This window comes from Ixodes scapularis, unplaced genomic scaffold, assembly GCF_016920785.2.
Source record: "Ixodes scapularis isolate PalLabHiFi unplaced genomic scaffold, ASM1692078v2 PGA_scaffold4__175_contigs__length_147842914, whole genome shotgun sequence".
Classification (NCBI taxonomy): domain Eukaryota; kingdom Metazoa; phylum Arthropoda; class Arachnida; order Ixodida; family Ixodidae; genus Ixodes; species Ixodes scapularis.
The window spans coordinates 112,244,531-112,266,792 of NW_024609879.1; the positions used below are offsets into that span (position 1 = coordinate 112,244,531).

General features: G+C 48.0%; 1 protein-coding gene and 1 pseudogene across 2 annotated transcripts in view; one reads left to right on the plus strand and one right to left on the minus strand.

The window, feature by feature from the left end:
- Positions 1-7,207, plus strand: part of LOC115324175 (U8-agatoxin-Ao1a) — a 153,991-nt gene extending 146,784 nt beyond the window's left edge. For both annotated transcript variants that reach the window (XM_042293355.1, XM_029984686.4), the window contains 2 exons: positions 1,250-1,310; positions 5,883-7,207. In XM_042293355.1, the coding sequence (XP_042149289.1) occupies positions 1,250-1,310; positions 5,883-6,024 (203 nt within the window). In that variant the 3' untranslated portion in view covers positions 6,025-7,207. The remainder of the gene's footprint in view (positions 1-1,249; positions 1,311-5,882) is intronic.
- A 1,250-nt stretch (positions 7,208-8,457) lies between these two features.
- LOC121837843 lies at positions 8,458-16,158 on the minus strand (annotated as a pseudogene).
- Positions 16,159-22,262: the final 6,104 nt, after the last annotated feature.

A 22,262-nucleotide genomic window follows, 5' to 3' on the forward strand; every position in this document is an offset into this window, starting at 1 on the left:
TTCGTTTTTTTCGCAACTCTAGCATTGTCTCTGAGCAATATACTTGAGTGTAAATATATTATAAACGCATTTGTGTTTCTTTCCATGCAGACCAAGCTTTTTTTTATGTATGTTTATATGCGTGTGCGAGTTTCTATATTACTTTGCGTACTTATGTGTCTTGATGACCTATGGTGGTGTTAAAAATCGATTTTTAGGTATTGTGACTCCCCCTACTGTAATGCCCTTCATGGCGCTGTAAGAAATAAATAAATAAATAAATAAATAAATAAATAAAACTCGGCTACGTCAAAATTAAACATGGCGGCCGCCACAAGAAAACGCTGTATAGTCAGTGACAGGGTGAGAGATCAGAGGATACTTTTGTCATTTCTTTTCAATTTTGACATGCGAAGACTGAATACAAGACGAGGGCACTTTCGGAATTCGGCATTAAGACTAATAAAACCTCATAATCTAAACCTTGATACATGAAGGAAATAAAATGACGGACAAGAGGACACAAAATCTCTGTGCCGTCTTGTCCGCTATTTTATTTCCTTCGTGTCTTATGGTTTAGATTATGATGTTTCCTGACCTGTTTGACTGCACACTTTCGCTACTGATAACAAACCTGTTCTTTCAGTGTGTCGAGTTTCGGTGTCCTGTTTTTCGTTCTGTTTTATGGTCTGTTTTCATTTTTACTTTACTGCACTCTTGTATTTGACACAGTGCACCTTTACTGCACTCGACTTTGACACACTGCGCCTTTACTGCACCTTACTGCACCCTAGTATTTGAGACAGTAACAATCATATTAGGCTGGAATTTCGTCGGGCGACTGAGAAAAAAAAAACATACCGATTGATTTGTTGTTTGAACCCATGTTTCAAAACGTTTTTGTCATGACTTTTACAGAAATTTCCTCGAAAACGCTTTGCAAGTGGCAGAATATTGTCTAACTTTTAATTCATGAGCAGCTCTCATTCTAAATTATTGAACTGAACAATTAGCTGTTTATTAGGAATGAAGGCTCATAAAATCTTTTTGATCGATTATGAGAATCAATAAGTTTGTTTTGAGAACTGTTTCCATGAAAGGAATACCAGCCTGTTTAAAAAATAAACAGTTATTGAAAATTATGTGACTGTAAGTGCGCATTTTGCACCAGAGCGCTGCGGTATAGTTCTATTGTCATTCACTAAACTGTATCAATGTATCTGGTTTGCTTAAAACGTGTACTTACACTGACTTTTACTTTTGCTTTCAGACGACTCCTTTCTAGATGAGTACAAGGAGAAGCTTGAGAATTACCTCATGAGTGCTGACAAGTAAGATACTCCACCGCTCCACAATTCTCATTAATATATTTTAATGTCGTTTCTTCTAATTTCTTTTAGATATATACAGTGGTACTTAAAAAAAAAACTTCAAAAACTTGTTTTCAGTACCTTTTTGCGGTAGAGTGTTTTCTCTACAGTTACGTGCTTTCTCAGAACACCGGCAGACATTCTGAACTATCAAAACTAAAGTAATGAGCATAGTTGTAATGACTTCGTTTTGGGTTAAACATTTTGGGGTAACTTTCTCGGGGGGATAAGTATATAGGTTCAAATACCTTAGAGGCACGTGTTTAATAGCTTCAAATTTAAACTGTCAATGCTTTTTTTTTTGTACATCTAACTTCTTTTTCAAATTCTTGAACTGCTACGTCTTGTTAATATACAGTTTTTTTTAAAGCTTTACAGGTCTGTTTTTAAAAAAAAAGTTGTGAAAGCTACACTTATGCGGTTTGTGCAGATGAGTTATACGGTTAGGGGGACACTGTATAGAGGGCTAATCGTAACGATCATTTGGCTAATTAAGTAAAGCTTGTTAATTAAATTTTGAATTGATGAAAATAGACATATGGTTCCAATTAGAAACTTGCTGAGCGTCGTCGAAAACCACTAAATCAGTAATTTTCAGAAAGACTTAAGGCACATGAGAAACGTACTAGTGCACTAAAATTACCACTTGAGGACCATGTACAAGGCTAGCGGTTTTGGTAAAGCGCCCGTGCGATTTTTCCGTCTCTTATTAGATCCCCAGCCTTCTACCTGCTCTACCAGTGCTGATTTTAGCGCACTACTGCGCTTCTCACGCGCACAGAGTCTTTCTAAAAATTCCAAATTTAGGGGTTTCGGACGACCCTCACCACGTTTCTAAGCGGAACTATATGACTATTTTTAATAATTAAAAAGTGATTACCAAATTTTAATTAATTAGCCAACTGATCGTTACGATTCGCCCGACACACTATGTCCCCTGGCCGTATAACTCACCTGTACAAACCGCATAAATGCAGCCTTCACAGCTTTTTTAAACAAATGTGTAGAGCTTAAAAGTAAACACCCCGTATTGCCAATCTTAACTTAAATCGTTACTGTTAAGGAAAGTCTAGCGTAAGCATTGAAGTCTCTGCTAAAATAGTCATTAGTATGAGTCCCTTAACTCCTGTGCGTACAATGCTGCGAATATTTCGATCATAATTGCATATAAATTGCATAGACTATGAATCTTTCTTGTGTCGCAGCGAAAGGAACGTGAATGTTTATGTGGCGGAATGTATGATCTAAAAGGCAGAAAGAAGCCTTTTATTTGAACACTACCCGAAATTCCTCCTCCCCATCCCAATCCGAAAACCTTTGCAGGAGGTAAAAACGGTATATTCGGGTTGAAAAATAACTTCTGGTGCTTACTCACCAGAATAAGATCGGAGATTAATCTATACTGCCTGAAAACCCAGATATAAGTTTTTGGGGCAAATTATGTTTTTTGTCTGGAAATTTAGGGCCTAAAACGCTCGAATAAGCCAAAAAAGAGCCGAACTGTACTTTCTTTGTCCAAAGCCTAGGTATGTTGGCCCTAACTCATCAGACAAGTCCCATGCTGGACTTGTGCTGGTAGTTACGCTGTCATCTCGAATGTTTGGACCAAAATCGCCAAGAAAATGCCAGAGTTATATGGAGCATTCACACTGGGGGTTGAGCTGTGTTTGCAAGGCAATTACGGTTGCGGTTCGGAAGCGACACCGTTCAGACACACTGAGACGCGGTTGGCGGTGTCTCGGCGATCACGCGTGATGTTTCTGATCTTGCGTTTCGCAAACTTGTTTTACAGTCTAGTATCAAGTTTAACCAACGATCCAAAGCCTGTATTTAGCTGTCTTGTCGCAGAAGACTTCTCCACGTGCTGTTGGCCCTAGTTCGCACACATCCCACGTTCATCTAGACAGAGACATGAACCTGCGAAACCACGCCGGCGATTCCATTGAGCTCGACCACAGGCAAATGCCAGCTAGGCACTCCTTACTGAATCATAGCCTCCTCGTTGAATAGGGGAAAGTGACCCTCCCCCTCCCCTTTTTCTTTTTCTTTTCCAAGTGGGGATTCTTACTGCTTGAGTAGTTTACCTTGTTTTCGGTATAAGAAAGCAAGATTTTCCCCTCGTAATTCGCTTTTCATTTCCGGAGTAGTGAGTGGCACTGGTGGTGCGGGAAATATGTTCTTCAGGGTTAGCCGGTCGCGGTTTGGTAAGGGGCGGGCTCGTGTTTCGTCACAAGTCGATTGGGTCGGCTGGTTGTTTGACATTAAGCTCAAATAAAAGCCGTGTGGACTAGTGGTACGTACACTTTTTTTTTATCTTGGGTAAGTGACCTTTACTCCTTTTGGTGGTGGAATTGTCACGGGTAGCTAGCGCAGCAATCTTGGGCGACTCGCCAGCTCCGGGGTGATGTGTTGACCACGCAATTACGCGCACGACGTTTATGTCCACCTTTGCTCTCTAACGATATTTTGACTGCATCCAGAATCAGTTACACGGTCCTTTACTCTAAAATACCCTCTGAGCTCACTTTTCTGCTCAGCATGTGGGCAGCCAATCACTGCGGATAGCCTAAGAATCTCGGCGAATGACAGTGACCAGGACCTTTCACTCTCTCGCTGTCCTTGCGCACAGCGATGTTTCCACTTCTATACTCCTCTTTCGTCACACGCTGAAGATTAATAACATTGATACTAACATTGACTTTACTAACATTCATAGGCTACTCACGTGTTCTGCGGGGAAACTGAGCAAACAAATGAATGAGCGGTATTTACCAGCTTCCGGTTCGTTAGCACATATTACTCTTTAGTTGGAAGACGACGGTGATGTGATGCTGTGCGAGTAAGCAGGAGTTTGGAACTGCTCCGGTACTAAATTAGCCCAAGCGCAAGCATAGGATTTCTTTGTTTTGTTTAAGGCATAAGCAACGTTATTAGATTAGTTCCGTCGATCGTGGAACTCTCGCGGATGGGGGTACCCCCTTTTTCTTCCCGAGTTCTCCCGTCGTATGAAGCACCATCGAGCTCTGCTTTAATACTGTCTATTCCCTAGAGCGGTAATAATGATAAAAATATAATCATATTTTTATTCGACCCTGAAGGACTGCAGCTCCAAAGAAATGCCGTTGGCTCATAACTGAGGCCTGTGTTGCAGCACTAATACGAAATATACCTTTTTTTTAAACTAAAAAAAAAAAGAAAGAAGAAAGAAAGAAAAATAGAAAATTAGAAAACAATGTATATAATAAAAAGGAGGGGAAACAGGGGGAGTTGGGGGGGGGGGGGGAGGCGGCACTGCTAAAGGCAGCGTAAGGCGGCAAAATACCAAGTCCACCTTTGGGTATACTGCTCGTGAAAGCAGTGTCTATGGGTAGTTCAGTAACTGGGTTGATCTAGCGAGCTCAGGCAAAGGAATCAGGCGTTTAAAAAGATGGATGTTTGGTCAGACACCGTTTGCCCATTGGCAAGCAATTGTTTCAACTTACGGTGATTCGCAGAGCTCACTACGAGCCAATGTAACCAATGCGTTGCCTTGTGATTCTCACATGACTACGGATGGAGCCGACTCGCGGGCTGCGTATTCACGTGATATGTTCACAGCGCCGAATCGGTTACACTTTGTTTCACGATAAACCAGAGCGCACTCAAATACTAGGAGGCATGATAATAAAGACGCCCGAATGAAAAGAGAAAGATGGTGGGGAATTCACAGCGCTAGATGGGGTGGATCCGGTTACGTAGCAAAGAACAAGGAGCATCATGACTTTACGTTTTCGTCAACTATTGATTGACACCAGCGACTCGTAACCACTGATATCCATGACAATTGCTGGACCTGTCTTCCGCGCTCCGCGAGTGCGGCCACCGGACGGCCATCTTGCATGCAACGAAATTGCGTTTTTGAGAGCGTCACAGAGGCTGCCGCGGCAGCATGCTGAAGACACGTTTTCTACTCGTTCGTCGTCATTTTCCGAAGACGTTTTTTAAACCCCTGTGAAATGCTGTATGAGGGGGAGGGGGAATAGGAGGTCCCAGCTAAATAGAAGATTTCGGAGGGGGGGGGGGGGGGGGGGGGCATGCTCCCCCTTCCCCTGTCTTGGCTACGTGCCTGGCCAGAGGATAACCCCCCCCCCCCCCTTTCCCTTCCTTGCCATCTGTACTTGTTGTCACCTCAAGAACCGTACTTGAAAAGTCCGGCTTTTCTCAGAACATAACCAGTTTTTCCCTTTATTTAAAGAATTAAGATATATGTACGTGCAATGCAAATTAAATAGTTGATACCTTATCGAGCCGTGCACGTTTCAAATACAAAAAGCGTCGCTTCTTCCTCAGCCAACCAAGTCTTATAAAGAACTACTTCGAGCAGCGTATGAAGAATGCGTAAAACTTCATTTTTTTTCTGAGGTGTACACAAGTATAGACTTGGTCATCTTTATTGACTAAAGTAGCCCAACGAACGATATGGCATCAAAAACAAGCTTCTGCGGAAAGCTCTTGAGTTCTCATTTGAGTCTTGGTCTCGACGCTTTGCTTCAGGCGGAGCTGCATCAAGCGCAACGGCATCTGCGACGGCCGCCCCAACGACTGCTGCCACCAGTCGGCGTGCCGCTGCAACCTCTGGGGAACCAACTGCCGATGCATGAGGGCTGGTCTCTTCCAGTCGCTCGGCAAGAAGTGAACGACACCGACATCCTGTCGAGGGCTCGACCGTTTCGCTGTGATTGTTACGTCAATGTAGCCGAATTATGTTGTCGTTACTTCGTCGTGACATTGTTCCCAAAACAGCGGGCGGGCTTGAGTTGACCTTGCCGAAAGTCACCATGCATCTTCAATGGGGTGTGGGGTTTACGTTCAGGGGCCGAGCGCATGATGTCTCAGCTGTTGTTTGTTTGGTAAAATTAAATGACTGCGTGCAATAGCACCTAGATGTCTAATTAAATTTTTAGAAACGATCCTACTGTGCAGATTAAAAAAAAAGAGGCCAATAATCAGGCGTAAGTTTGACAAAGAGTCATATAGAGATGCTGCTGCCCGCAATATTGTCTTGTTTATCTTGGTATCCCGAGACATTATGTTAGCATTAACAAGACATCATTTGGTGAGAGCTCTTTAGACAATAAAACGGAGAAAGAATCGGTTTACCTTCTGGCGTCGACGCAGATATCGTATATTTGTGATTATATAAAAAACATTTGGTGTTCAGAAAACTGTTACCGGCTCTTGATATGGGACGAAGTTGCTACAGCAAAAGGCACTCCGCGTTACTGGGGAAGGATGCCTTGTTACTCAGGGCACATTGATTTTTCTGCATCGGCTTTCTCAAAGAGGTGCCTTCTTTCTGTAACGCCTGATGAAGAACTAAACATTTTTACCATTCAATTCAACATTACCTAACCATTTTGAGATGGGAAAAATGCTCATATCAGGAAACGACAAGTTAACGACCAAGCTAATGAGGTATATCATAAAGATTTAAGCCACGTGTAAATGCGTATATTATAATAACCCTAGATATTTATGCTGGTTCGAGATGATCTCAGGGAAGAGACACAATGTTTTTGTTTTGTCTAATACCTCTCTTGAGAACGTAACGCCCCCGAATTGTGCGATTCGTCTGCTTTGTCTCTTTGTAGGTGTTTGATGTTGACATGTCCAATGCCGTGAAAACACTACTGACAAAACCAAAACCCAACGTAAAAAAAAAAGCTCACTCGAGAACAAACCGGCGGGTCTTGTCAAAATGACGAAATTCGATTACGAGATACACAATATACACCGTTTCAACGATCGTGACATGTTAAACAAAAACTAGCACCCAGAAAGCCACATGGCTTTGAGACCTGATAATATAGCATCCCAAATAAAATTTACAAAAAAATAAAAACTGTCTGGGACAATCGCGACGTGACAGTCATTGCTATCGAGATTCCCGTTCACTCGTTGAAGCCTCAAACGCCTTTGAAAATGTGTTTCGAGGTCCCTGTCGTTAAGTACGAGGCCTGCACCAACAATGCAATTTGAATTTTCTCACGCCTAACCACTACCACCTATTAGACAAGGCCGGCGAGTGACGTCATCGTTAGGGAAAGTGTGGGGAGGGGGGGGGGAAGGGGGGGAGGGGTGGAAGGAGCTAAAGGGGGGGGGGAGGGGTGGAAGGAGCTAAAGACTTAGGCCTTCTCTTCTATGTGGTAGTGGCCCAACCCGACAACCTCGTCGTTCTGCTCCACTCGCGAACCCCGCACTCGCCCAGCAACACCAAACGTCGAAAGTCAATGTTACAAGTGAAACTGTCATTTGCAGATGTCTACGGAAGCAAGCGGCGAGTTTTCTGTTCGGCTAGCGTAGCAGCAGCCCGTGTTGTCTGGAATGTTTGAGCGTCAATTCCCCACGTGTTAGTTTCAACGAGCGTCAATGAAGCAGAAGCTATCCACGCTATCTTCGACAAGGACCACGGCGTTTATCTCTCGCTGAGATCGGTCTTCTCTAAGGGCTTCCTAATCGCGTTTTAATCTTCGATTCTCGAGTAACTGGAGTAACTCCCCTTTTCTCGAATGCGTGCCCAGGTGTCCAGCACTAGCACGCGTGCTGTCTCCATGCCTCAAAACAGTGCGCGCTAGCTATAACGCTTGTACTCCCTCGTCTGAAGGAGTAAAGATCGCTTAGCGGAAAAGAGCTAGTCCCCATTTTCTCCCGACAGTACTTGTCCCCGGATGTTGTACGAGTTACAGTGGCGTACGCATGTAGCACAAAAGAAACCGGCGTGAGTTTTTTTGCTTTATTTTTGCTGGCGCATTCCGATTGTTGTTCTTTTTTTTTCTTCCCTCCCCCATTTGCGGTCTTCGAAGATGTTTAATAAAGTATGCATATATTTTGGAGTGGTTAATGCTACACTGAATTCCGTTTGGACGTCTGCTTCGTAAAATACAAATCGCGCAAAGGACGAGAAAAGAAGGAAAAGGGCCTCAAGTCAACACTCCCGTGAGTATTCTGGTTTTTGGTTTTATACTAAAACGTGCATGCTTAACAATGACCCTACCTTAAATAAAAAAAAAATAGTTGAATTTACAGTTTTGTAGTACATGGTACTGCCAACCACAAGAAGGAGGAGGAGGAAAGAACATTTATTGTCCGACAGAATTGGCATTCTCCCTCCCCCCTCGGCACCAGGCCGGGGAGGCAGGAGGCACCGCTTTAGATGCTGGCCAGGAGGTCTTGTGTCCCGGCGGCCTCTTCAGCCAGTCGGACGAGGCGGAGCTGGAGCTCAGGGTCCGAACTGCGCAGCAGGGTCTCCTAGGATTCTTTAGAAGCGATATTTAGCGCCCTCCCAGGAGAATTTGAGCATTCCCAGATTATATGGTCGAGGGACCCTCTCAACCCGCAGTGTGTACACTCGTCTGATCTTATATCCGGGAACATATGGTTCACCAGGATTGGGTGTGGGTACGTGTATGTTTGAAGTCGTCGCCACGCGACTGCCTGCGTATTATTTAATGACGGGTCTGGTGGGGGTACCAGCCTACGTTCCAATCTCGAATGTTGAGTAATTTCCCCATATTTTACCATGCGTTCACCGCTCCCTTGCCAGAGGGGGTCCTCACCAGCCCGGTGGTATAAACCTCGAGCTAGCTCGTGAGCCGCCTCGTTGCCGGGGACGGAGGCATGTGCCGGTGTCCAGATCAACGTAATTTTCCTCGCAATTTGTCGCTGATCGAGAATCTTCGCCGCCGCAGGCGAGATTCTGCCTGCGCTAAAATTTTGGATGGCAGTTTTACTGTCGCTTATGATGAAATTTGCTTCCGTACTGACGCAAGCCAATGCTACCGCAACTTCCTCCGCCACTGCAGCAGAGCGCGTCCTTAAGGAGACTGCCGTAACGGCATTTCCGCGGCCATCGACTACCGCGGCTACCGCTCGTCCGTCGTGGCCACAAGCGGCGTCCACATACGCTACCTGCTCCGAGGGCAGCTCCCTATACCGGAGACTAATGGCCTCTGCTCTCTTCTCTCTTCTGATCTTATTATGCTCGGGATGCATATTCTTAGGTAAAGGGGGGATGGTTAGCCAGCTTCTGATTCCCTCCTTAATTTCTGCCTTCAGGATTGGGCCCCTGTGCGGATTGATTCCTACTTTAGCCAGGATAGTCCTGCCCGTTTTTGTGGCGCACAATCTCTCAATCTGAGATGTGCGCACCGCTTCCGCCAGTTCCACCCACGTGTTGTGCATCCCGAGCGCCAAAAGTCGCTCCGTGGATGTGCACGTAGGCAGGCCCAGCGCGCGCTTGACGGATCTACGTATTAATCCGTCAATTTTCATCTTTTCTGCCGACTTTAAGTCGAGATAAGGTGTAGAGTAGCTAACTCTGCTGAATATGAAAGCTTGTACCAGCCTCATTAAATTCTTTTCTTTTAATCCTCGCCCTTTGCTCGCAACCCGCCTGATGAGGCTCAGTGTTTGCATCACGTGGCTCTCCAGTCGCTTTAGAGTCTCTCCGTTGTGGCCGTGAGACTGGAGAACTACACTCTTAGAAAAAAGGGTACGGATAGTCCTCCCTTACGGGAGGAACGGTCTTGTAACCTATGTTCCTTTAGAAAGGGAGAAACCTTCGTCCCTGAAGCAGGTGAGCAAAGTTCCTCCGTCGCTTGCATCTCAATATGGCGGCCCCGAATCGAGCAAATCGAGCCCAATAAGGCTTAACGAGGACGCTACGTCTCTTGTACGGGACGAGAGCAGCAGCAAATGAAAGCGTAACACGATCTTTCCGAAAACTGTGTTTATTTCCGAAGCCAGATTCCCCCCACAGGTACAGAAACCTGCGTTTCGAAAGCAGTTACTCAGTCTTCTCGTCGACAGCACTGCGATGTTAAACGGAGACAACCGATACCGAGTTACTTCGTGCACTTTGCGTCTTACCTTTGGTGTTCCTCGAGTCACAATTCCTTCGTCAACCGCACATCACGGAGAAGGGCAAACTCACTCCGCGAAACCAAAAGCCGTTCTCGAAAGAACAAACTCGAAGCCGCTGTTTATCGCGTAGCGTGAAAGAAGGTTAAATCGCTAGCCACCAGATGGCGGGGTCAAGCAGAGTAATTGCAAGTAGCTAGGCTAGGTGGCGCTAGATACCGCCCAATTCATGTTCTACAAAAAATAATTTGCTTCTCTCAGGCCACTACTGCGCTTGAGGATCCTCTGCTATACACCCATTACACTTATTACAAGCATCAGGTGAACATACATTAAGCACATGCACTGCACACACAAACATCAATACAACAGAACACCACACTAACCCGTAACACTACACCCGTGTTCTACGTTTCCGTCTTTTATATTGGTCGTTTTGAACGTGCGGAACTTTTCGGTGACTCCCTAAGCAATAAAAAGCATTCCCAGCATGTAGATTTTTTCCCAGCAATGTCATACCTCTGAGAGTATTTTGAATGGCTCAGGGGATGAATCTCTTATTAAAAAGTAAACGCTCGATCACGCCGTAATTATTTGAAAGCAATAAATCAAACCGCTCCAATGCGGTTCGAAGCCATGAGTTTTGTTTCCCCGCACGGCGCGTCGTAGCCTGTATTTCTATTGTAGTGTTTGTTTTTCTATTTCTGCTGTTCGCGCAAAGCTGCAATTGCCGTCTTGAATTAATCTCTGTAGAGCGGATATTCATTCAGCTGGAAGTGATGCTTCACGGGCTGAGAAATCGCTTTTCGATCAACTTGAATGCAGTCAAAGCCGCGACTTGTGGCAGGTGTTAAGTGTACGGAGCTACGCCGTGGAGAGCCCGAAAACTTCTAGCGCTCATCCTAGCGTGCCACTTGGAGGGCAGTTTCTCCAGGAACCGTAGTATATATTTAAACAGCAAAATAAATGGTAGCTTTTTTTTTTCGATTTTACCTACTATTGTTTTTTAATGCTAAAATTCCACACTGTAAATATACGTACTTTCCGTCACAATTTCGTACTGTTGTCCTTGCCCCAGAGCGCAATCGCTCTCGGGGACAATACAACCAACAGTCACATTGGCCACTGTACGATAGGAGCTTATACTGCTCAGACCAGCGTTCCAACATGACTATCCGCACGTTGATCGATTGCACGTAATCCCTCAAGCGGTATTAAACTTTTTAATGTAAAGCAGAATGTCAAACTGCGACAACCCGCCCCCTCCGATCACGGCCCGACCAGCGGCATCAATGCCCGACCGTTTACGATCTCCTCTTGTTGTTACACCACTGATACGCGAACACACGGTCACATCGGCGATAATTCCAGTCTTCCGTTCACAACCCACAACACTGCCATCACGATGTTGCAGCTATGTTGCTGACACGCACAAACACAGAACCACGTTGAACGCCGGTTGCACTCGGCATCGGAAAACAGAACCAAACTCAGGGGGGAAGGCACCCAGGCAGCCGGCAGCAAAACCTGCCTTTCTTGGACACAGCGGACACAGTTCCTGCGGTTTCCATAACGTCGAAAACGTCGACACAGTTCCGCGTGCTTTCGCTACTGTAGTCTGTAGTGCTGCAGTGGCTGTAGCGGCTGTAGTTCCGTGCCGCGCGAGTCAAACAATCCGGAGACGGCCATCCCCCAGTGTACGTGGCACTGCTGGCACTGTTCCGGAACTTCGCTGTTTCTAGCGGCTTCGTTTGCTCGTTTGATAAAATTAGTGATAAAAACGTCAATGCAACCGAAATGTTCTGCACGTTTAGACTAGAAGACGGAATTACAGGCGGCCCTCGCTGCTGCTGACGCTCAATCAACTCAACAGCTATTTATTAAACAACGTGCGCGACCTGCTCGAAAAACGAAACCGAAAGACGATGAGTCGGGAGGGCGAAAGCTTTCACCCGTCTGCCTGGAGAAGGAGAAAAAAGTTTCGTTCCTCCCCTTTTCTCGTGTCCGCTTGGGGGCGCGTCGGTAGAAGGGAGGAAGGCGCGCCGTTGCTACTTTTTTCCTCCATTTTTTCTTAGAGTGTAGGCCGAGAATTCGTATCTGTTCTACTTTTGGGACCTCTGCTCCCGCTACCTGAATTAGAATATCCGACGGTGCCTTACACCGAAGATGCCTAGGGTTGTAGACGAATAGTTCCGATTTTTGTGGCGAACAAGCCAATCCTCACTCGGCCGCGTACCTCACGATTGTGTCGGTCGCCGCCTGGAGCCTTTGTTCAATTTCCGAGTCACTACCCTGGGTGACCCATAAGGTAATGTCATCTGCGTAGAGGCTGAATTGTAGCCCTTCGATGCGTTCCAACTGCCCGGGGAGCGCGCACATGGCCACGTTAAAGAGGAGGGGGGACAACGCCGAGCCCTGGGGCGTGCCCCTGCTGCCCAGCTCAAGAATGGAAGATTCGATAGATTGGAATTTTACGCAGGCCGTCCTGCCGGAAAGGAAGTTTCGCACGTAATTGAAAGTTTTAGTGCCCACATTTAGATTGCTAAGTCCGGTAAGTATCGCCTCGTGCTTTGCGTTGTCGAAGGCTTTCGTCAGGTCTAGCCCTAGGATCACCGTCGCATCCTTAGACCGCGAGTCGACAATGTCGTGTTTAATCTGAAGCATGATATCCTGCGTGCACAGATGAGGGCGGAACCCGATCATTGTGTGCGGCAAGAGGTCCTGCTTTTCCACGTATTCGATTAATCTCGTCTGGATGACGTGCTCCATTAGCTTTCCTATGCACGAGGTAAGCGATATGGGCCTGAGATTCCCGAGCTGCGGAGGCTTGCCCGGCTTGGGTATTAAGATGACGTTTGCCGATTTCCATTGCTGCGGCAGCTCGCCTTTGTCCCAGCATTCTTGCATGTACTCCGTTAGGTAACCTATCGAGGTATCATCCAAGTTCCTGAGCATTTTATTTGTGATCCCGTCAGGACCCGGGGCAGACTTTGTGCGGAGCCTAACTAATTCCGCTCTAACTTCCGCTTCAGTGATGGGGGCATCAAGCGCCTCGTTGTGCGCACCATCATAGTCTGGAAGGGGAGTTTGATGGGTCTCACCTACGTAGTTTTCTATTAGTTTCTGCATGAAATCGTCGTCGCCGCCATCAAAAGCGTGTCGAGCTTTGGCGAGTCTGATTCCCGATTGGGTTTTCGAATTTTCCGGGTCGAGCAAATGGCTGAGCATACCCCAAGTTCTAGCGAGGTTCATCTCGCCTTCCATCTGGTCGCATTTGTTGCCCCAATTTTGTTCACATAATTTAAAGGAGTAATCCTCAATTTCCTTGTTGTGTCGCGCTAACCTTCTCCGGAGGGTGCGGTTCCATTTTTGTGTCCTTAGACGTTTTTCCATGCTTTGCTTAGCCTCCCACATATGCAGGAGGCGGCTATCGGCAATCTCGGGGGCGTCTTCACCTAAGATTTTGGTAACCTCCCCGACGTTCGATTTTAGCTGTTCCGCCCATTCCCCGATGTCGCAAATGGGCTTCCCTTCCTGGTTGGATCTGTTTGTTCTAAACTGGTCCCATTCAACGGTGGCTGGCGCGCGTGCCCTGCGCGTTTTAAGGCCTTCTTTGAGGAGGGATACCAGTATGTAGTGGTGGCTCCCAAAATTTAGCTCTGAATTGTGCCATTCGAGGCCGCGGACGTTCTTGGAGAGGGTGAGATCTGGAGACGTATCCACACTAACGCTGTTGCCGACTCGCGTGGTACTATCAGGGTCAGTGTGTAACGAAAGCCCCTGGTCTTGCATGTCCTCCCACAATTGTCTACCTTTTGGGCACTGATGAGAGTACCCCCAGGCCTGATGATGCGCGTTGAAATCCCCCACAACCACTAGAGGCCGGTTTCCGCTAATCTTGAGAGTTTTGCGGAACAGGGCTCTGAACCTAACCTTTCTTTGTTTAGGCGAACTGTATATATTCAACAAAAAGAGGTTGGGTTCCGTTTTTTTGCCCGTTAAAATTTCGACGAAGACGTTCTCGATCTCCCGCAAATCGAGCTTGTGTTCTATCACCGCGATGTTTCGTTTCACAAGTGTTGTGACCGTCGATTTCTCGCCCCGGTCGCTATGAAACGCCTGATATCCTGACATTTTCGCGGGTCCCCCCGTCTCCTGAAGCGCAATTGCGAGTGGCGTGATGGTCAGTAGCGGAAGATATCGCTGCAGAATCGGCCGCTTACGGCGGAAGCCACGACAGTTCCACTGCCAAATTTGGTTCTCAGCACGACTGGCTATTTTGCAATTTTGAAACAACGTGCTCGATATTTTGTTGCCAAATATTATTGGCAACCAACTCGGTACGCAATGTCTGAGACTCTTCAGCTTGTTTCTGAATAGCCTCTGCCTGCTTCTGGATTGCGCCCAGAATGGCCTGAACTTGGGTATTCATGTTAATAATGAACTCGTCTAATGTGTTTTCCAGTTTCATCATTCTACCTTCCAACGTCGGACCAGGGTCCGCGTCCTTAATTTTGCGCTTCAGCGGGGGTGGGAGGGTCGCCTCGCTAACCATTTTGTCCTCGCTTGACGGCGGCTCCGGGGCCACGGGCCGTGGCTGAGGCGGGGGAGGGGTCGGTGGCCCCTGGTTTTTTTTTAAATTTTGAATCTCTACCTTCTGAGATTCCACAATCCCGCTTAATTTTTCAACCATTTTCTTTAACTGATCAATCTCGTCAGCTCTTTTACCTTCCTTAGCCTGGGTGACCACCTTTGCGAAGCTCACGCCCTTACGCTCCTGGCTCCAACCTCGTTTTCGTGGTTTGGCCAGGCCTCTGGAGCTGGAACGCCCCCTGGACTGGCTTCTTCCCCTGGGGTTGGCCCGGGAGCCGGATCGGCCTCTGGGTTCCACCGGATTCCTTGTATCCAATCTTGGGAAGGACTCGTCTCGGACCTTGTAGCCCTCCTCCGGCTTCGGCTCTCTCGGTCGGCTCTGGCGTTCCGATGAGTCGGTCTGACGTTGTTTTTGCTCCCACTGCTTCTTGTTGACGACGTAGGGTGTCCGGAAAATCTCCCGGCATTTCTTGTCGCCCAGTATATGCCCTTTGCCGCACAGTTGACACTTGGGCTCACAGCTGTGGTCCTTCGGTGGCCTTTCGAGACCGCACCCGCGGCACCTGACGTTCTTCGGGTCGGGGCAGACGTCGTCCCGATGGCCCAGGCGTCCGCAGGCGGTGCAGATCTCAAATTTCTTCTTATAAAGTTGGCATCTCAATGGGACGCCTCCAAAAAGGATCCATCTTGGTACCGTGTTCTCTTCGAACAGTAGCATCACGGCCTTCGACTCCTTGCCCAATCTTCTGACTCCCAGAATCTTAGGGTTGTCGCGGCGGTCGGGTCTGGTCTTGATGTCTTCTATCGTGTAGAAGAGTGGGATGTCGTATATCACCCCCTTGCCACAATCCTCCGGGGTGGCCACGTAGGCAGAGATTTCGACACACTCCCCGTCGAGCATTATCTGCTTGATGCAGGCGTACTTAAGCTTTCGCTTCTCGCACGTGGTCCCGACGAGAATGGACTGTTGTTTCAAGTTCGGCGAGAATATATCGTCGCCCTCTTCCTTGAGATCGATCCCGGCTGCGGCTTTGATGACGTCGCCCAGGTGGGCCGTCCCATATTGGATCAGCTTCGTCAGGCCTCCGCGCGGCCTGAGCACGATCTTCGCCGCCTCCGTCGGTATGCGCATCTGCCTGCGCTCTATGGACTTCAGCGCCATCTTTCTACCCATTGCCTTTGTCGGGGCGTGGCTTTGGTCACTTTCCCGCGTAATACTTTCCAACGGGACAATCTTCGATTTTCGGCTGGTAAACCATTGGTTTGGCACTTCCAGCTCCTCGGGTCGGATGAGCTCACCCTCAACAGTGACCTCCATGTTTAAATTCTTCGACGGCGAGCGCCGATTGACCCCGGGTAGGGCCGCCGCGGACTCAGTCGACTCAGTCGGCTTAGCGCGGTGAGGCGCCCGTTAGGCTTAGATGCTCCACATGCGATGCGGATCTCGAAAAGCTGAAAAATGGCGAAGAAGTGGTCCACTTGCAAAATATTTTGGGCCTCCGTGGTCCTTGCGTACTCCACCGCTCGATTCACCGAAAATCTGGGGTGAAAACTTCGAAAAGCTACGGAAATCGACGAAAAATCGCAGAGCCCGTGTGAAATGCATCCACTCACTCGTACTTCGTCGTCGTCTCCCCCAACCACAAGAAAAAATCATTCAAACGAATGCCAAACATTATGACTACACTCCGTGTCACTTGAAGTTAGACCGCAGTCGTCACTACTAGTTGATAGAGCCAATGAAGCAGCACAAATACTGCATCGTCATGGCGCTCGTTGTTTTTCCGGGTATGCTTTCACCAACTGAACCAATCACGAAGGAAAAACAAAAGGCCAGGACCGCGAAAAAAAAAAATTGGGGTTAGGGGGATATTTATACAGTGTGTAGTTGGTCAGCCATTTAAAGTTGCGACGAGTCACACGCTGTCGATGAGCAATTGAGCGAGTGCAGTACAACCGCTAGCCTGGGGTCTTTAACGTGCACCACGCAGTAGTGATACACGACCGCACGCCGGTACGATTCTCTGGGTTCTGCAGCGCGAGCTTTTGCTCCACGCGCGTCGAGCTGGGTGTGCGCTTCAGCCCACTCGGCCACCGATCCCCCGCCAGGACCGCGACGCGACGTATCCACTGCGCGTGACTGGTTCAGTCGGCCATAGCAAACCCACATGCATGGATGGATGAATGGTGTGGGTTTCCCCTTTTATGGGGGTACCACTTAGAAACACAGAAGGTTCCTTGGGTCCGGATAAAGACGTGTTTATTGACTGCAATGCCAACACGCTTGCCCGAAGGCCAACAATGTTGGAGATGACGGCGCTGTCTCTTTTGACAGGATCACTAGTCGGAGTCCGCGCTGCCGCTATTTACAGTATCACGGAGGGGAAGGATCAGATAAGGATATGAAGGCTCCGTCAAGCAGAGCCTCCCCCAGCGAGAGTCCCGCCCGTTGGATTAGGGCCGTCTTATATACACCAACTCAACTCTCCTACGTCACGCCGCGGTGGTGGCGCGTCGGTCGCACTTCCGGTCTGGGGTGGTGGGCAGAAGTCGCGATGCAAGACATGCATTCCCGCGTTCTTTAGGGATAACCCAGACAATAAACCTGCCTTCTTGTCGAAATGCTGCGACGGGGGCTGTACCAAGAGAGGGAAAGGTTAGAAGATCAGTTTTCATGTGTTTCTGCCCCCTCCGTTCGTCCGAGTACGTGAATAAAACGTGGATAGACAAGGGCAAACCAGACGCTGTCGAACTACGATTGATTGTGCGGGCAACACTTTGTGGTCGCCAGATGTATTTGTTTTGTTCCAACATGAACGAGACAAAACCGCCAAGGTGTTCGGACCACCCGCGGGTTCAGTGCGTCTTCAAATACACACGGCCGCCTGATCGTCTGCTCTTTTGAACTTGTCTGCTTTTTGTCGTCTGCTCGTTCAAACAAAAGCGGCCCGTAGACCAAACTTTGACCCGGTGATTGCAATAAGCTGTAATCGCAGGCCTCAAAAGACTTAAGTTGGCTCGGTGTAAACAGTAGATACAAGATATTGATCATAGGTACCAATGGCCATCACCGACTTGTTAGGCTTGGTCTGTTCCCGCTTCCGATTTTCAGTATCGACGTCGATCATCGCCGCTACCTTCTACACTTTTGCAGCACGAGCGACGTTGGGACCGAAAATAGCTAGAAGAATCTTATCGTGGCTTTGGCGTCCATTCTGCGTTGCTCATGCGAATGAATTGCGTTCATGCGAATGAATCGCCGCACGTCAAATTATTTACGCAATGTTTAGTGGCGTAACGAACATTTATAATTTCGCTCAGGCGATTAAAGTGGTAAGCCATTGCTACGAGGACGTAAAATCGACAATTCCAACGCAAGAAAGACTATGCAGACTCACACAGACGCCGACAGCGTGACATTCCAATGGTTTGTTGTCGCGGGACGCGGTGCTTCTTGCCCGCACTCCATTGCGCATCCGTTTGAACTGTCGTCTGCTCTTTCAAACTTGTCTGCTTTTTGTCCTCAGCTCGTTCAAACGACAGCGGCCCGTAAACCAAACGTTGACCCGGTAATTGCGATAAAAAGTAAGTGCAGGCCTCAAAACACTTTTGAAGGGTGGTTGGGGTAAGTAGGCTAATTATAAACAGTAGATACAATATGTTGATCATTGTTACAAGTGGCAGTGGCCGTCACCGACTTTTAATGCCCGATTTTACTTGTGGTTTTCAGTATCGACGTCCACCATCTCAGCTACGGTCCACACTTTTGCAGCCCGAGCGACTTCGCGACTGAAAATAGCGAGATAAATTTCGTCGTGGGAGTCAGGCTTTAGCGCCCATTCTGCGGCGTCCACGTGAAATGAATCGCCGCACGTCACATTATTCACGCAAAGTTTCGCGGTGTAACGAGCCTCGTTAATTTTGCTGAAGCCGCTCAAGTAGTTAAACATGGTTAAGAAGATGTAGAATCAACGATTCGAACGCGAAAAAGTGCACGGGGACTCACACCGAGGCCGACAACAACGCAATTCAATGGTTTGCTTATGGGCGACGGCGAGCTTCTTGCCCACCGTCCACCACGCATGCGCGGCGCCGGTGGCGTCCGCTAGGGGCGCTCCGGTTTGTTTGTAAACATGAGTTGGTGTATAGACCTTTTCCACAAGGGCGCCGCCATCTTGGATTGTCGTCACTTCCAGTATGGGCGACGACAAAATAGTAAAACGTTTCAACCTGTAACTAGTAAAAAAATAGAGGCGAGCCAAAACGAGAATGTGTGACGGTTAGGCTTATATCCTAAATGTCTTCTATTGGCGTGGTGACGGCAAGTAATGTTTTCACCCATACTGGAAGTGACGACAATCCAAGATGGCGGCGCCCTCGTGGAAAAGGTCTATAGCCTGCGGGAATGGACGCGCCCGGGGTTGGTCGGATGTAGGTGGCTCCCCGGAGGGGCGGACGCGTCCAAGTCGTGATCCCGAGGGGTGTGCCTTAGGAAAATCACCCGAGAAGGACGAGGGAAAGTCGTCCACCAGGGAATACGGCTTCGCCCTCGCATCCGGGACGCGCCCCCACGTGGCAACGCCCCACGGACTGTCTGAGCTAGGCCTAGATAGAGATGCGGAGAACACGTGGTTCCCACAATGAATAGATGTCAGAGCCATGTGTAGAGAAAGTTTGGTCAATGGGAGGCGCGGACAGAGCCAGGGCGTGCACCAGACGCAGAAAGAGGGCTTGGCATTCTCTTTTAGCCAACTAGAACCCGAAAGGAATCCCCTTGCGGTGGTAGCGACAAACAGTTTTGGTCGTTTTAATAAGCGCATAAGAGTTAAATGTAGTAACCCTTTACGGTTGAAAATAGTGTGCACGTGATGTTTCGATCATGATCATGCAGAAATATGTAAAAAGCGAATGCGCCGCTCAACTCTGTTTTGCTCGGACAGAGTGTGACCGCTCGGGCGGCAGATTCCCTGCCCTCGGCGCATGGCGTACGGGTTGTGCCAATCGCTCCTCTAGTCGCACTCTTCCACCATGATTTTGGATGACCATAATTAAAACTTCACGTGCACCATATCTCAGTCACCGAGAGTTACTCCGATGCACTTATGAAGTTTGTTTCTCGTGACCACCGCCATGGCATTATTTCCGGCTTCTGGTTGGCCATATTCGAATTTCAGAAAACGCCCTAAAACACGACAGGGCCGCTTTCGGTCAATGGTGCCTCCTCATTTGTCTCCTATACTTCCCAACAAATGGCCTCTACTTATACACCAGAGACGTAAAGTCTCTACTTATACGTCTCTGGTGGATGTTACAGGCTATGCCATTTGGAACGGGCGGTAGCTTGCGCCACCTAGCCTAAGTGTAAAAAGGCAAACACGCAACAAAGGTGATGGACGCCATGACGATGCGCTTTTGTCGTTGGTTGATGGCCTCCGTCAGATCGACTCTGGTAGGACCTAAAGTGAAATGGAGTATGGATCCCTGTATAATGTGCGATTTCCGCAGAAACAACGAAAAAATTATACGTCATACTCCTCGTTCGTCCTGTCCACATTGCGTACTTTTTATTATTCAGTTTTTTTTTTGTTTTTTTTTACAAATTGTATTGCAAGCTTGGACATTCGCTGGGATTCTGGTATTGTTATTGTTTGACGGGATTCTTTGTGCCGTGTTCAAAGATAAAAAATGGCTCGCGGGCCTTTTTTTATTTTTTAAGGCGAAAGCTTCATGTTTTATTATGCGAAAATGCGTCGGCGTTGTGCCCGAAAGATGGCCATAAAAATATGTCATCAAGCACGCGCCGCTCAAGTCAAAGCGGGCGCGCCTCAGAGATAAAACAGAAAGAAAAGCCCAGCAACGCAGATGCTTTGTCACGGAAGCCATGAAGCCGGAGGAGGCACCGCGCCTGCGCAGTGGGGGAGCGTGACGTCAGCACCGGAGCGCCGTGTGCGAAAGGAAGACGTGCCCCACTGCTTGTAGGAATACGCTGCGTGTAGGAATGCTTTCGCATTCCTACACGTAACCAGTTTTAAACGTGTCCACAGAATCGTTTCTAGGATGCGTCTCGAACAAATGGTAAATCTAAATCTACCGAGTCGCTGCGAGATCCGTGCATCGAATGCCGCATGGCAAATGAGTTCAAGGAGAAAAACCCTGGCACGCGATATTCGTGTACCACGGACGTTGCGGTGACTCGTGTTTGCAGACTCTCCTTAACGTTGTGTATGAGCAGTGTGTGACCCCGGCTTAAAGAGATCGTCCGGTAAAATGTGGTCTTTCGGGACACAATTACTTTACGTTGTCCCTGCTTAGAAGAATATCATTCCCACAATATCCGAATTTTTAATCCTCCGCCGTACAACGAGTAATTTAATTTTAAGCATAGCCCAAACCACTAAGATTGCTCCTGCAAAACACACGGCGTTTGCGTTGGCAGCAACGGAAGCTCTCACGTAACATCAAGTCAAAGAGAGCCACCTCAGCTTTTGACCTCTGTCTCAGTAAAATAAATTTGTTCTAAGAAAAACGAGACTTACGGTGTTGAGGAGAGCTCAGTTTTTTGACAGTGATCTTTGCACGCACCGTTCTACCATGTTGACCTAAACCGGGAATAAGTCAACGCCCCCGAATCTAACGTTACTATGTCTGATGTGACGTTGCGACACGACCAGCCACGCACACTTTCGAAATTTGGCGTGAAGTTTCGTATTGATGTTCATAATTGATTTCAAGAATATTGTCGCGTCTCTTAATGAATCGAAAATCACGTACGACCGTAGTTAGGCCCTCTCCATGTGACCAGCGCAAAACTTAGTAACTTCCGGATGTCGCTGGACAATCCCTTTAAAGGCCTGTTCACACATGCAGCGGAGCGCTACAAGCATAGCGCTGACCTCGCGCTAAGCACGTGCCGATGGTAGCGTTCACCAGCTTTGTATCGCACCGTCAAAACTGTTGCTCATGGCAGACGATAAGTAGCTGACGGCACGTGAGCAGCGCTACATCAGCGCTTCGCTGCATCTGAAAACCGGCCTTAAGAGTCAAGGCCGGTTCACACAGCCCCGTTTTCTTGTGGTACGATACTTTACGAAAGCTTACGTCTGCCAACGTCATGAGTCATCGCGGGACATCTGTGCGTCATGTTTCGGCACGGGTACCAGTTCAAGGAGATAGCCAGGCACGCGGCGGTCGGAGACACGAATGTTTCGTTGACTTACACAGGTAACGAAGGAAAACTACCGGTGCCGCGTGAACCAGACTTTTCGCTCAAGATGCACGTGTTCCACAGTTTGGTACAAAGGCTATACGGAGAGCAAGTCGTCTGTTTCTTGTGCAGGGGTTGTGGTGACGCCAGAACAACGCAGAGCTCTGATTTACTTTGATTGGAAGGATAGTGGGTAGACCTCAATGCTAGATGCCTCG